The sequence below is a fragment of the Bombina bombina genome, chromosome 6 (genome assembly GCF_027579735.1).
Source record: "Bombina bombina isolate aBomBom1 chromosome 6, aBomBom1.pri, whole genome shotgun sequence".
In the NCBI taxonomy this organism is placed as follows: domain Eukaryota; kingdom Metazoa; phylum Chordata; class Amphibia; order Anura; family Bombinatoridae; genus Bombina; species Bombina bombina.
In genome coordinates this window covers 43,208,087-43,223,672 of record NC_069504.1, presented here as the reverse complement: position 1 = coordinate 43,223,672, position 15,586 = coordinate 43,208,087, and the positions used below count along the sequence as shown (strand labels likewise).

At 40.6% G+C, this 15,586-nt stretch overlaps 1 protein-coding gene across 1 annotated transcript in view; it reads left to right on the top strand.

Annotated features, from left to right (window-relative positions):
* LRGUK (leucine rich repeats and guanylate kinase domain containing) overlaps nucleotides 1-15,586 on the top strand; it is a 208,160-nt gene that overhangs the window by 111,431 nt on the left and 81,143 nt on the right. Inside the window, exons 12-15 of the mRNA XM_053716389.1 lie at nucleotides 1,104-1,200; nucleotides 3,126-3,239; nucleotides 8,715-8,916; nucleotides 9,044-9,154. Of these exons, the coding sequence (XP_053572364.1) occupies nucleotides 1,104-1,200; nucleotides 3,126-3,239; nucleotides 8,715-8,916; nucleotides 9,044-9,154 (524 nt within the window). The remainder of the gene's footprint in view (nucleotides 1-1,103; nucleotides 1,201-3,125; nucleotides 3,240-8,714; nucleotides 8,917-9,043; nucleotides 9,155-15,586) is intronic.

The following is a 15,586-nucleotide window of genomic DNA, read 5'->3' as shown; positions in this document are numbered from 1 at the left end:
GCTGCTGTGTAGGCCACATAGACCAAATGGGTCAGTGTACGAGAAGGTCACATGATTCTTTTCTTTGAGGGTCTGATGTGCACCAGATGCAGCATATTGTTTTTATTCCCTACATATTGTGCATGTCAACCTAATCACAAAAATGTGCAGATAGACATTTTAAAAGCTGGGCAGCAATTTACAAGCAAACGATGGAGTAACTTTAGATTAACTATATAAGCTGTAACTGAGTTAATGCTATCACATCTTGTTAGAGAAGATTATATGTTAACGTTTAGCACCTAGACGCACAGCAGTTTGTAGTAATTGTTACAATTCCAGGCTTGCTTTGAAAAAGAGATAAAAATTACGTGGGGTCAATTTACTTTGCAGTGCACTGATGCTCCTAAGGTTTACTCTTCAACAAAGGATGCCAAAAGAATGAAGCATATTAGATAATAGAAGTAAATTGGAATTCTGTTTACATTTGCAAGCTCTATCTGAATTATGTAGGTTGAATATTGACTTTTTTCAGTGTTAAAGTTTTTTGTTCTTTAAAAAAGATCAGCTTTATTGATATATCAAAGTACAAACAGGATAACTTAATTACCGATCTTACAGTTTTTCATAAAACAAAAATTACAATTTCATAAAGAATCCAGAGCTAGAGAGCTTAGTCATCATGTTAAAGGGGTTTTGTATGCCTGATTACAATATTACATCTGGTTTATTAATAATATATATCTCAAAGCACTCTATGGAAATGTAACCAGGATATTCCTTTCTGAAAGCAATTCAGTTTTTGGACACTAAAAAAGTTAATTATAAAATTTTCAAAAGTCATATCAAACATATCATGGATGGAAATGCACCTCATCGTTTGGCAAATGTTGGAGACATAAATCTTGACAGAATAAACTACATAAATGACTATGAAAAATATTTCTGTAACTTGAAAATATTGTTCTCTTCTGGTTCTCTTAATTAGAATTAGTTACAGTATTTGTGTTCAGTCCTATTTCATTCTGGTTATATATTTATATATTTCATAAAATACTATCAGATATACAAATATAATTTGCACCTCATTATCCAGGAAGTGATACAACTGGCTTCTATTTCAGCCCATGCCACACCACCCGGAATCCATACTTTGGTGAGGAGAAACGTTTTGATTACCACTTTGTTACACCAGAGGTGTTTGAGGATATGACCTGCTCGGTAAGAAATTTTGGGCATTATTTAATATATATTTTGTCCATTGATTATTTAAAGGGACATTAAATTGCTGGGTACTATTACTTTAGAATGGTTACCACTCACCATGCTAGTGTACTTCTTCCTGTGCCTGCAGCTATTTGCAAAGCTATTCTACTATATTAAAAAAAAGGCTGAAGCCCCGTCTCTTCAAACTAAGTGCCGCCATCTTGGAGTATAGGTATTCTCACAACCTGTGATAGATGTGGTCCAACCTCACAGACTATTAATGTTGCTGGCTTTCTGACCTTTATCATTTATTTGAGGTTAGCTTGAATAATACAGTTTGAGCTTAAAATATTTGCATTTACAACAATTTTAAAGTCCAAAAAATAATTAAAAACCTCAAGAATAATATAGAGTAATGCAACTGCTGCAGAAATGTAAAGCTTGTGCTTTGTGTCATGCGCGCTCACCTGAAGCGCATGATGCAATTCTACAATGCGGTTCCCAGTTTGAAGAGGTTGAGCTTCAGTATCGGATACCTTATGAGTGTTAAAATAGAAGAACCGCGATAGCGTATTAAGTCATAACCATGTAGTCGTGCCCAGCAGTTTAATGTCCCTATAAACACATAAAACATATGTTTTGTATAGTATACAGGGACAGACTGGGACAAAAAATAGTCTCTGGCATTGTAAGGAGGAGCAGCCTTCTCCTCTCCCCTTTTTGTTATTTAACCATACAGGAAAACTGACAAGTATAAGGTACTAGTTCGTAACACCCTTCTGTCACTGTATTTTGTAAATTGCCATTAAAAATGTGAAATTTAATTTAAAAAAAAACAAACAGTTAACATTTAAATAAAGAATTAGTGTTTATTGCTCATTAGCCTGTATAGTCACAATCACTCAAAGGGGTCTATTTATGTAGGTGCTGTCGGCATTTATTATTGCACCAGCAGTTCTGGTGAACTGCTGGTGCAATACTGCCCCCTGCAGATTCCCGACCAATCGGCCGCTAGCAGGGGTATCAGTATATCCGATCGTATTCGATCGGGCTGATTGCTGTCTGCCATCTCAGAGGTGGTGGACGAGTTAAGGAGCAGCGGTCGTAGAACCGCTGCTTCTTAACTTCCGCTTCAGTTCCAAAGCAACATCCGCTGCTTCATAAATAGACCCCAAAATAGCGACCTGAGTATTTATCATCACACACAATCTGCACTATCAGAGAGCAATAGCACACAAAGACATCCACAGGCAGTCGGCACTCACATGCACAGACAAAGCACCGCAAACATCCACAGTCACACATAAACAGGCACCCACAGGTAGTCGGCACTCACATGTACAGACAAAGCACCACAGAAATCCACAGTCACACATAAACAGGCACCCACAGGCAGTCAGAACTCACATGCACAGACAAAGCACCACAGAAATCCACAGGCACCCACAGGCAGTCAGCACTCACATGCACAGACAAAGCACCACAAACATCCACAGTCACACATAAACAGGCACCCACAGGCAGTCGGCACTCACATGCACAGACAAAGCACCACAGACATCCACAGTCACACATAAGCAGGCACCCACAGGCATCATCAAGAGGAGATGCTTCTCTGTGACTGGCTCACAGACACAGCAAGACAGTGAGAGGCAGACAGGGCTACTTTTTATTAATTTCTATCTATGTCACACTTACTTTGTGGCTTACATCCAAACCATAATCTCACTGTAAATACTTACCGAATTGCTTGCTTTTTAATAAGCTGATATTTATAGTTTCACTAATAGAGATACAGTATATATATATATATATATATATATATATATAAGTATTCTGAGCTAAAAATCTTATATGTTGCAGATATGTGTTGTTTGCAGCTTTTGTTTTTAGACACTTAACACTACATTTTTATTTTTACATCTCTCCTTTAATTTCAGGGTCAGTTTCTTGTGACTATGAAATACAGTGGCCACTACTACGGTCTTAGCAGAGAGGCTGTTGAGTCTGTTGCAAGAGAAGGTCTTGCTTGCTGCACCCACATGGAAATAGAGGTATCTCCAGACACTAAATCATATCAGATCTTGTAAGGGAATCCATTCACTTTCATGGACCAGTTGAAGATTAATTCTCTTCCAGGTTTTACAATCTTCAATGTATAAATCATTGCAGTCTATTTATACACAGCAGATATGTTCAACATAAGCCCCGAGGGCCACATTACATTTTATCTGTGTAGCAGCTTTCTATGAGCAATAATTTAGCAGCATTATTATTATTTATTTATTTGTAGAGCACCAACAGAAGCTGAAGTGCTGGCATTAGTAGAAAACTATTTATATCCTCACATGGTTAATGCTTAGTAGTGGTTAATCGGGTAAATGATAAACTCTGATATATGTATATAAACTTAATAGCATGAAGTCGTGCGCTGCACCACTAGTTTTGTCCTCTTGTCCCTGTGATCCTAGCTATGCCGCACACGGCATGATGCAGACTGTACAGCACATTACGCACAGTACAGTCACACAATTCATGTCACCAGCCACACTGTCTGCGCAGGAAAACTGCATCAGTGGAGAGGAGGATTATAACCTAATTACTATATGATGATTATTGTTGCTCTGATCATGCATAATAAATACTATCATATAACTGACTTGGATTCAAGAGGTAATTGGTAAATGTTATGTGACAGTAGAATTATGTGACAGTAAGACACTAAGGGCTCGTTTCCATTGAGCTGTAATTAGGTTTGCGTGCGCTTGCAAACCGTTAAATATGCTGTCGGAATTAATATTGTTCACCGACTGCTTCCAACTGCCTGTTATACCTCAATTTCGGCAACTGGACTCCGGCTGCCGAAAACATTTTCGTGTCCCATACAAAGTATCAGAACCCGCTAATCTTTAAATAATACCAGGTTTCCAATGACCGTGCAAACAGTTAATACACTGTCGGAGGCTGCCGATACATTAACAAAAATTACACCCAGCTCAACTAGGTGTAAAATAGGAAAGGGGTGCTTTTTGAGACCTTTTTCCCATTGAAGACTAACCCGCCTCACAAAAATTAACCTGACCCGTCAAAACCCTTCTATCCGCCACCCCCCCCCGCATCGCAACTTATAATAAATGTATCAACTTCTAAACCGCCACCCCCCGCATCGCAACTTATAATAAATTTATCAACTTCTAAACCGCCATCCCCCCACATCGCAACTAACAATATAAGTTATTAACCTCTAAACCACCATTCCCCCACATCGCAATTAACAATAAAATGTATTAACCTCTAAACCCCCATTGCCCCATATCGCAAAGTACCTATTTAAACTATTAACCCCTAGTCCTCCATCACCCCACAGTGCAATCTACCTATTTAAACTATTAACCCCTAATCCGCCATCCACCCACAACGCAATCTACCTATTTAAACTATTAACCCCAATCCGCCATCCCCCCACAACACAAATAACTAATCTAATTACTAAGCCTCCTAACCCAACACCCCCTAAATAAACCCCCATTACATAAATTAAATAAATACTGAATTACAATTAAACTAAAAAATCCTAACATTAATTTTAAAATACAACCTAAGATTAAATTACAATAATGAAATCTAAAATTACAAAAAATAAAAAAGTCTAAAATTAAAGAAAAAAATAAACCAAATTATCAAAAATAAAAAAATGTAAACCTAATCTAATACCCCTATAAAAAAAACAAAAAACAAAATAAAAACACCCCCTAATCTAAAACCAAACTACCAATAGCCCTTAAAAGGGCCTTTTGTAGGGCATTGCCCTAAAGCGATCAGCTCTTTTACTTAAAAATACAAATTAACCCCTAACAGTAAACCCACAAACCCCCAAAATAGAAAACCTTACACTAAAAAAAACAAAAACTACCCATTGCCCCTAAAGGGGCATTTGTATGCTCTTTTTCAGCCCATTAAAATAACAAAGTCCTAATCTAAAAAAAAAAAACACCCAAAAAAATAAAAATAAAACCTAAGTCTAACCCCAAATAGGTACTCACCATTCCTGAAGTACGGCGGAGAAGATCTTCTTCCAGGCGCTGAAGGTCTTTTTCCAGCTGGTGATATCTTCATCCAGCGTGGGGACCTCTTCTATCTTCATCCAGGACCAAGGCGACGTGGAGCGGAGGTGACCGCGTAACAGGACCGGTGACCGCGGAGCCATCCAGTTTGAAGGATCCTCTTCGTACGATCGTCACCGCTCACACTGAAGCTTGAATGCAAGGTACCCGTTTTATATTGGGGTACCGTTGCATTCCTTTTGACTGATATTTTCAAATCAGCCAATAGGATGAGAGCTACTAAAATCCTATTGGCTGCATCGACTAGCGATGGTGCTGATCATTGGTGGGTGGGAACCGTAGCAGGTTATATCCGGTGCGCTCGAGTGGTTGGGAGTGCGGGGGGGGGGGGGGCAGGAGATGATGGGATGGAGGGAGAAGGAAAAGGGGGGTTAATAAATGTTAAGAAAGGGATCTGGGAGGGGGTGGGCTATTGAGCGGGGGCAGCTACACTACAGAAAATTGGCTTTTTTGCCAAAAAATAAATAAAAAACACTTATTTTAGCAAACAGGGTACTGGCAAACAGCTGCCAGTACCCAAGATGGTGGCAAATAGGTAGAGGGGGGAGGGTTAGAGAGCTATTTGGGGGGGATCATGGAGGTTGGGGGCTAAGGGGGGATCCAACACTGCAGAATAAATAAAAAAAAATTATCCTATAATATAAAAGGCCAAGTGTGTTTGTCCAAAGCTCTCATGCGCAGTAGAAACTGCATGAGGAAAAATACACCTTGCCTTCAACTAACTGACCTGTCCACCGCGAGAACTGTAGGCATGATGAGGGCAGAGCAGGACCAGACGGGCATGACGGGGACGTGGCCGACCGGGCGTGACAGGGGTGGGGCCCAGCTGGCGTGACGGGGGCAGGACCAGGCGGGAGCGGCCATGGCCTTGAGAGAGGGAGAGCAACAGAGAGGAGGGGAGAGAGAGCAACAGAGAGGGGGGGGGAGAAAAAAAAAAGAGGTGGGAGAGAGAGAGAGCAAAAGAGAGTGGGGAGAGAGAGCAAAAGAGAGTGGGGAGAGAGCGCAAAAGAGAGTGGGAGAGAGCGCAAAAGAGAGGGGGAGGAGAGCGCAAAAGAGGGGGGCAGAGAGAGTGCAAAAGAGAGGGGGAGAGAGAGCAAAAGAGAGGGGTAGAGAGAGCAAGAGAGGGTTGAGAGAGTGCAAAAGAAAGCAGGAGAGAGAGTGAGCAAAAGAGAGTGGAAAAGAGGGGGAGAGAGAGCAAAAGAGACGGGGGAGAGAGCGGAAAAGAGAGGGGGAGAGAGAGAGAACAAAAGAGAGGGGGAGAGAGAGCAAAGGGTGGGACCGCTGTACTGCAAAAAATGGCCCGTGTAAACATGCTTTAGGACCAGTGTATGTATGTGTGTATATATATATATATATATATATATACACACATACATAAAAAGCTTTTTATTTTAGTACTTGCAGACTTTCTGCCAGTACTTAAGATGGCGTGACAATTGTGATGTGGGGGAGAGAAGAGAGCTGTTTGAGGGAGGTCAAGGAGGGATCAGGGGATGGGATATGTCAGGTGGGAGGCTGATCTCTACACTAAAGCTAAAATTAACCCTACAAGCTACCTAATTAACCTCTTCACTGCTGGGCATAATACAAGTGTTGTGCGCAGCAGCGTTTACCAAAAAGCAATGCCAAAGCCATATATGTCTGCTATTTCTGAACAAAGGGGACAGAGAAGCATTTACAACCATTTGTGCCATAATTGCACAAGCTGTTTGTAAATAATTTCAGTGTGAAAAAGTTAACTATTTTTTTATTTAATAGCATTTGACGGTGAAATGGTGGCATGAAATATACAAAAATGGGCCTAGATCAATAATTTGGGTTGTCTACTAAAAAAAAATATACACATTCAGGGATTCCTGACAGATATCAATGTTACAATGTAACTATCGCTAATTTTGAGGGGGAAAAATGGTTTTGAAATAGCAAAGTGCTACTTGTATTTATTACCCTATAACTTGCATAAAAGCAAAGAGCATCTAAACATTGGGTATTTCTAAACTCAGGATAAAATTTAGAAACTATTTAGCATGGGTGTTTTTTGGTGGTTGTAGATGTGTAACAGATTTTGGGGGTCAAAGTTAGAAAAAGTGTGTTTTTTTTTAAATTGTTTCATAATATTTTATAATTTTTTTTATAGTAAACTTTAAGATATGATGAAAATAATGGTATCTTAAGAAAGTCCATTTAATGGAGAAAAAAACGGTATATAATATGTGTGGGTACAGTAAATGAGTAAGAGGAAAATTACAGCTAAACACAAACACAGCAGAAATTTAAAAATAGCCCTGGTCCCAAAGGGTAAGAAAATTGAAAAATGGTCTGGTCACTAAAGGGTTAATACATTTATAAGTTTTTGCGGTGGGGAGGGGGGGGTGGCGGTTGAGAGGTAGATATTGCGCATGCATTAGGTGTTTGCTTTTATTTTAACAGCAAGCGACGGGTAAAATATACGCACCATATATGCGATCAAGTGTAAGTATAGTATAAGGTCAGGTTACTATAGTAACCTATTGATTTTAAAGAAATCCGGCATAGGGTGGAATTGTTAACACAACGCTAACTTACACCTACACGAAAAGAGAGACTGCATGCAATGTGCTAAATAATTCAATGGAAACCTGGTACTAAAATGGAGCGTAAATTACTTTTAGCTGCCGGCAACTTCAGAAGCTTACGGCTCCATTTTTAACGGCTCAATGGAAACAAGCTCTAAGATAGAAGTGCCCCCCTCATGTGACTTGTCTCCTGCCTCACTTTTTATGGTAGTGACTGAGGGCCCAGTGATCTAAAGCTCTCTGGGCTTGAGAGATTCTCTAAGAAATCTCACCAGTATTATGACGCCCCTGGCCTCATTCTCTAAAGACAGTGTTTACCTTGAAAACAGTGTGTCTTGCATAGGGGTGTTCCTTGCGTAACAAAGGAATAAATTAAGTATTAGAATGAAAATAAAAAGCCAAACAATGTTCTGCAAAAATCATATTTTATGGAAAAATTTGAATTCGTGTTGAAATTACGCTGAAAAAAAACTATTTAAGACACAAGTAGAAATTGTAATAAAACTACACTGTGCAGGCAAACAAAATACTGGCTAAATTGTGTCAAAATAATCAAAACAGTATTACCCTTGCATAAAATCCTATGAACATAAAAAATGTTGTAAAAGATTGTAAAATAATGGGCTGTGTATTGTGCCCTTTATGATTTGAATTGAATGGAGAGATGGTGGAAAAAATGCCCCATCTAAAGTGCCTAGGTATAAACGCTTCCACAAGTCACTGCATTTGCAGCCAAATTTCAAATATGTGCAATAACATTAGAGACACAGAAACAAAGATTTAAATGGCAGATAAACCCCATCAAGTCTGCCCATGTTGCCTCCTGAATACCAGTTGTGGACTCTTCCAGGGAGTAAGGAGCTTGAAGAATTCCCACTTTGAACCTCGGTACATCCTGCTTCTGCCTGTAAACAAGGAGCGATATGAGGGATGGCTGCGGAGGAAAGGCTTATTCACCAGACCGGAGATAGAGGTCGCGGTGTCCCGTGTAGACATGTACAGAAAAATCAATGAGAATAACCCAGGCTTCTTTGATGCTGTGATCAATACAGGTAACTGAGGTTCTCAGATCTTCACACGCATTTAGTAATGGGATGTGTGTTCCCTGTACCTGCTAGACAATAATTATACAGGCCCCGTGTGCACATTGCTATGCTATTTGTGTGTTTTATTTTTCAGATGATTTGGATGAAGCCTACACTAAATTAAGTTTACTGATTAAGGAATACTTGGGTCTCATTGAACCTACACGTTCCAACCAGAGTGTTACAAGGGAGAAAGCAAGCACTGGTAAGTGGGTCTTACGTTCTTAATTGTTATCTTTTATTTTCTAACACTTGTTACTTGTTACATGTTGTTTCCTAAGCAAGTTAATTACTGTTTCTTAGGCCAGTACCTCAGTTATTCAAGGGATACTAAACCCAAATGGAACGGCTCCAAAGCTTTCATTCCTGCTTTTTCAAATAAAGATACCAAGAGAATGAAGAAAAATTGATAATAGGAATTAATTAGAAAGTTGCCTAAAATCGCTGCTCTATCTGAATCATGAAAGAAAAAAATGTGGGTTTAGTATTTCTTTAAGCAGGTTACATTTTGGTTCCTAAGCAAGTTACTTGCTGATTCTTAGGCTGGTAGCTCAATTACTAAGCAGCTTACTTGTTCTTTGCCAGTAAGAATTGCACAGGTTAATTGCTCGCTGTAAGGGAGGTTACTCATTCTTATGCAGGGTACTTGCTGGTTCTGATAGCTCAGTTCTTACGCAGGTTAATTGTTCGCTGTAAGGGAGGTTACTCATTCTTATGCAGGGTACTTGCTGGTTCTGATAGCTCAGTCTTACACAGGTTAATTGCTCGCTGTAAGGGAGGTTACTCATTCTTATGCAGGGTACTTGCTGGTTCTGATAGCTCAGTTCTTACACAGGTTAATTGCTCGCTGTAAGGGAGGTTACTCATTCTTATGCAGGGTACTTGCTGGTTCTGATAGCTCAGTTCTTACACAGGTTAATTGCTCGCTGTAAGGGAGGTTACTCATTATTATGCAGATTACTTGCTGGTTCTGATAGCTCAGTTCTTACGCAGGTTAATTGCTCGCTGTAAGGGAGGTTACTCATTCTTATGCAGGTTACTTGCTGGTTCTGATAGCTCAGTTCTTACGCAGGTTAATTGCTCGCTGTAAGGGAGGTTACTCATTCTTATGCAGGTTACTTGCTGGTTCTGATAGCTCAGTTCTTACGCAGGTTAATTGCTCGCTGTAAGGGAGGTTACTCATTATTATGCAGATTACTTGCTGGTTCTGATAGCTCAGTTCTTACACAGGTTAATTGCTCGCTGTAAGGGAGGTTACTCATTCTTATGCAGGTTACTTTCTGGTTCTGATAGCTCAGTTCTTACACAGGTTAATTGCTCGCTGTAAGGGAGGTTACTCATTCTTATGCAGGTTACTTGTTGGTTCTGATACCTCAGTTCTTACACAGGTTAATTGCTTGCTGTAAGGGAGGTTACTCATTCTTATGCAGGTTACTTGCTGGTTCTGATAGCTCAGTTCTTACGCAGGTTAATTGCTCGCACTAAGGGAGGTTACTCATTCTTATGCAGGTTACTTGCTGGTTCTGATAGCTCAGTTCTTACCCAGGTTAATTACTCGCTGTAAGGGAGGTTACTCATTCTTATGCAGGTTACTTGCTAGTTCTGATAGCTCAGTTCTTACGCAGGTTAATTACTCGCTGTAAGGGAGGTTACTCATTCTTATGCAGGTTACTTGCTGGTTCTGATAGCTCAGTTCTTACACAGGTTAATTACTCGCTGTAAGGGAGGTTACTCATTCTTATGCAGATTACTTGCTAGTTCTGATAGCTCAGTTCTTACACAGGTTAATTGCTCGCTGTAAGGGAGGTTACTCATTATTATGCAGGTTACTTGCTGGTTCTGATAGCTCAGTTCTTACACAGGTTAATTGCTCGCTGTAAGGGAGGTTACTCATTCTTATGCAGGTTACTTGCTGGTTCTGATAGCTCAGTTCTTACACAGGTTAATTGCTCTCTGTAAGGGAGGTTACTCATTCTTATGCAGATTACTTGCTGGTTCTGATAGCTCAGTTCTTACGCAGGTTAATTGCTCGCTGGAAGGGAGGTTACTCATTCTTATGCAGGTTACTTGCTGGTTCTGATAGCTCAGTTCTTACACAGGTTAATTGCTCGCTGTAAGGGAGGTTACTCATTCTTATGCAGGTTACTTGCTGGTTCTGATAGCTCAGTTCTTACACAGGTTAATTACTCGCACTAAGGGAGGTTACTCATTCTTATGCAGGTTACTTGCTGGTTCTGATAGCTCAGTTCTTACACAGGTTAATTGCTCGCACTAAGGGAGGTTATTCATTCTTATGCAGGTTACTTGCTGGTTCTGATAGCTCAGTTCTTACACAGGTTAATTGCTCGCTGTAAGGAAGGTTACTTATTCTTATGCAGGTTACTTGCTAGTTCTGATAGCTCAGTTCTTACACAGGTTAATTGCTCGCTGTAAGGGAGGTTACTCATTCTTATGCAGGTTACTTGCTGGTTCTGATAGCTCAGTTCTTACACAGTTTAATTGCTCGCTGTAAGGGAGGTTACTCATTCTTATGCAGGTTACTTGCTGGTTCTGATAGCTCAGTTCTTACACAGGTTAATTGCTCGCTGTAAGGGAGGTTACTTATTCTTATTCAGGTTACTTGCTGGTTCTGATAACTCGGTTCTTACACAGGTTAATTGCTCTCTGTAAGGGAGGTTACTCATTCTTATGCAGGTTACTTGCTGGTTCTGATAGCTCAGTTCTTACGCAGGTTAATTGCTCGCTGTAAGGGAGGTTACTCATTCTTATGCAGGTTACTTGCTGGTTCTGATAGCTCAGTCTTACACAGGTTAATTGCTCGCTGTAAGGGAGATTACTAATTCTTATGCAGGTTACTTGCTGGTTCTGAGAGCTCAGTTCTTACACAGGTTAATTGCTCGCTGTAAGGGAGGTTACTCATTCTTATGCAGGTTACTTGCTGGTTCTGATAGCTCAGTCTTACACAGGTTAATTACTCGCTGTAAGGGAGGTTACTCATTATTATGCAGATTACTTGCTGGCTCTGATAGCTCAGTTCTTACACAGGTTAATTGCTCGCTGTAAGGGAGGTTACTCATTCTTATGCAGGTTACTTGCTGGTTCTGATAGCTCAGTTCTTACACAGGTTAATTGCTCGCTGTAAGGGAGGTTACTCATTCTTATGCAGGTTACTTTCTGGTTCTGATAGCTCAGTTCTTACGCAGGTTAATTGCTCGCTGTAAGGTAAGTTACTCATTCTTATGCAGGTTACTTGCTGGTTCTGATAGCTCAGTTCTTACACAGGTTAATTGCTCGTTGTAAGGGAGGTTACTCATTCTTATGCAGGTTACTTGCTGGTTCTGATAGCTCAGTTCTTACGCAGGTTAATTGCTCGCTGTAAGGGAGGTTACTCATTCTTATGCAGATTACTTGCTGGTTCTGATAGCTCAGTTCTTACGCAGGTTAATTGCTCGCTGTAAGGGAGGTTACTCATTCTTATGCAGGTTACTTGCTGGTTCTGATAGCTCAGTTCTTACACAGGTTAATTGCTCGTTGTAAGGGAGGTTACTCATTCTTATGCAGGTTACTTGCTTGTTCTGATAGCTCAGTTCTTACGCAGGTTAATTGCTCGCTGTAAGGGAGGTTACTCATTATTATGCAGGTTACTTGCTGGTTCTGATAGCTCAGTTCTTACGCAGGTTAATTACTCGCTATAAGGGAGGTTACTCATTATTATGCAGGTTACTTGCTAGTTCTGATAGCTCAGTTCTTACACAGGTTAATTGCTCGCTGTAAGGGAGGTTACTCATTCTTATGCAGGTTACTTGTTGGTTCTGATAACTCAGTTCTTACACAGGTTAATTGCTCGCTGTAAGGGAGGTTACTCATTATTATGCAGATTACTTGCTAGTTCTGATAGCTCAGTTCTTACACAGGTTAATTGCTCGCTGTAAGGGAGGTTACTCATTCTTATGCAGGTTACTTGCTGGTTCTGATAGCTCAGTTCTTACACAGGTTAATTACTCGCTGTAAGGGAGGTTACTCATTCTTATGCAGGCTACTTGCTGGTTCTGAGAGCTCAGTTCTTACACAGGTTAATTACTTGCTGTAAGGGAGGTTACTCATTCTTATGCAGGTTACTTGCTGGTTCTGATAGCTCGGTTCTTACACAGGTTAATTGCTCGCTGGAAGGGAGGTTACTCATTATTATGCAGGTTACTTGCTGGTTCTGATAACTCAGTTCTTACACAGGTTAATTGCTCGCACTAAGGGAGGTTACTCATTCTTATGCAGGTTACTTGCTGGTTCTGATACCTCAGTTCTTACACAGGTTAATTGCTCGCTCTAAGGGAGGTTACTCATTCTTATGCAGGTTACTTGCTGGTTCTGATAACTCAGTTCTTACACAGGTTAATTGCTCGCACTAAGGGAGGTTACTCATTCTTATGCAGGTTACTTGCTGGTTCTGATAGCTCAGTTCTTACACAGGTTAATTGCTCGCTGTAAGGGAGGTTACTCATTCTTATGCAGGTTGCTTGCTGGTTCTGATAGCTCAGTTCTTACGCAGGTTAATTGCTCGCTGTAAGGGAGGTTACTCATTATTATGCAGGTTACTTGCTGGTTCTGATAGCTCAGTTCTTACACAGGTTAATTGCTCTCTGTAAGGGAGGTTACTCATTCTTATGCAGGTTACTTGTTGGTTCTGATAGCTCAGTTCTTACACAGGTTAATTGCTCTCTGTAAGGGAGGTTACTCATTCTTATGCAGGTTACTTGCTGGTTCTGATAGCTCAGTTCTTACGCAGGTTAATTGCTCGCTGTAAGGGAGGTTACTCATTCTTATGCAGGTTACTTGCTGGTTCTGAGAGCTCAGTTCTTACACAGGTTAATTGCTCGCTGTAAGGGAGGTTACTCATTCTTATGCAGGTTACTTGCTGGTTCTGATAGCTCAGTCTTACACAGGTTAATTACTCGCTGTAAGGGAGGTTACTCATTCTTATGCAGGTTACTTGCTGGTTCTGATAACTCGGTTCTTACGCAGGTTAATTGCTCGCTGTAAGGGAGGTTACTCATTCTTATGCAGGTTACTTGCTGGTTCTGATAGCTCAGTTCTTACACAGGTTAATTGCTCGCTGTAAGGGAGGTTACTCATTCTTATGCAGGTTACTTTCTGGTTCTGATAGCTCAGTTCTTACGCAGGTTAATTGCTCGCTGTAAGGTAAGTTACTCATTCTTATGCAGGTTACTTGCTGGTTCTGATAGCTCAGTTCTTACACAGGTTAATTGCTCGTTGTAAGGGAGGTTACTCATTCTTATGCAGGTTACTTGCTTGTTCTGATAGCTCAGTTCTTACGCAGGTTAATTGCTCGCTGTAAGGGAGGTTACTCATTATTATGCAGGTTACTTGCTTGTTCTGATAGCTCAGTTCTTACGCAGGTTAATTACTCGCTATAAGGGAGGTTACTCATTATTATGCAGGTTACTTGCTAGTTCTGATAGCTCAGTTCTTACACAGGTTAATTGCTCGCTGTAAGGGAGGTTACTCATTCTTATGCAGGTTACTTGCTGGCTCTGATAGCTCAGTTCTTACACAGGTTAATTGCTCGCTGTAAGGGAGGTTACTCATTATTATGCAGGTTACTTGCTGGTTCTGATAGCTCAGTTCTTACACAGGTTAATTGCTCGCTGTAAGGGAGGTTACTCATTCTTATGCAGGTTACTTGCTGGTTCTGATAGCTCAGTTCTTACACAGGTTAATTGCTCTCTGTAAGGGAGGTTACTCATTCTTATGCAGGTTACTTGCTGGTTCTGATACCTCAGTTCTTACACAGGTTAATTGCTCGCTCTAAGGGAGGTTACTCATTCTTATGCAGGTTACTTGCTGGTTCTGATAACTCAGTTCTTACACAGGTTAATTCCTCACTGTAAGGGAGGTTACTCATTCTTATGCAGGTTACTTGCTGGTTCTGATAGCTCGGTTCTTACGCAGGTTAATTGCTCTCTGTAAGGGAGGTTACTCATTCCTATGCAGGTTACTTGCTGGTTCTGATAGCTCGGTTCTTACGCAGGTTAATTGCTCGCTGGAAGGGAGGTTACTCATTCTTATGCAGGTTACTTGCTGGTTCTGATATATCAGTTCTTACGCAGGTTAATTGCTCGCTATAAGGGAGGTTACTCATTCTTATGCAGATTACTTGCTGGTTCTGATAGCTCAGTTCTTACGCAGGTTAATTGCTCGCTGTAAGGGAGGTTACTCATTCTTATGCAGGTTACTTGCTGGTTCTGATAGCTCAGTTCTTACGCAGGTTAATTGCTCGCTGTAAGGGAGGTTACTCATTCTTATGCAGGTTACTTGCTGGCTCTGATAGCTCAGTTCTTACGCAGGTTAATTGCTCGCTGTAAGGGAGGTTACTCATTCTTATGCAGGTTACTTGCTGGTTCTGATAACTCAGTTCTTACACAGGTTAATTGCTCGCTGTAAGGGAGGTTACTCATTCTTATGCAGATTACTTGCTGGTTCTGATAGCTCAGTTCTTACGCAGGTTAATTGCTCTCTGTAAGGGAGGTTACTCATTCTTATGCAGGTTACTTGCTGGTTCTGATAGCTCAGTTCTTACACAGGTTAATTGCTCGCTGTAAGGGAGGTTACTCATTCTTAT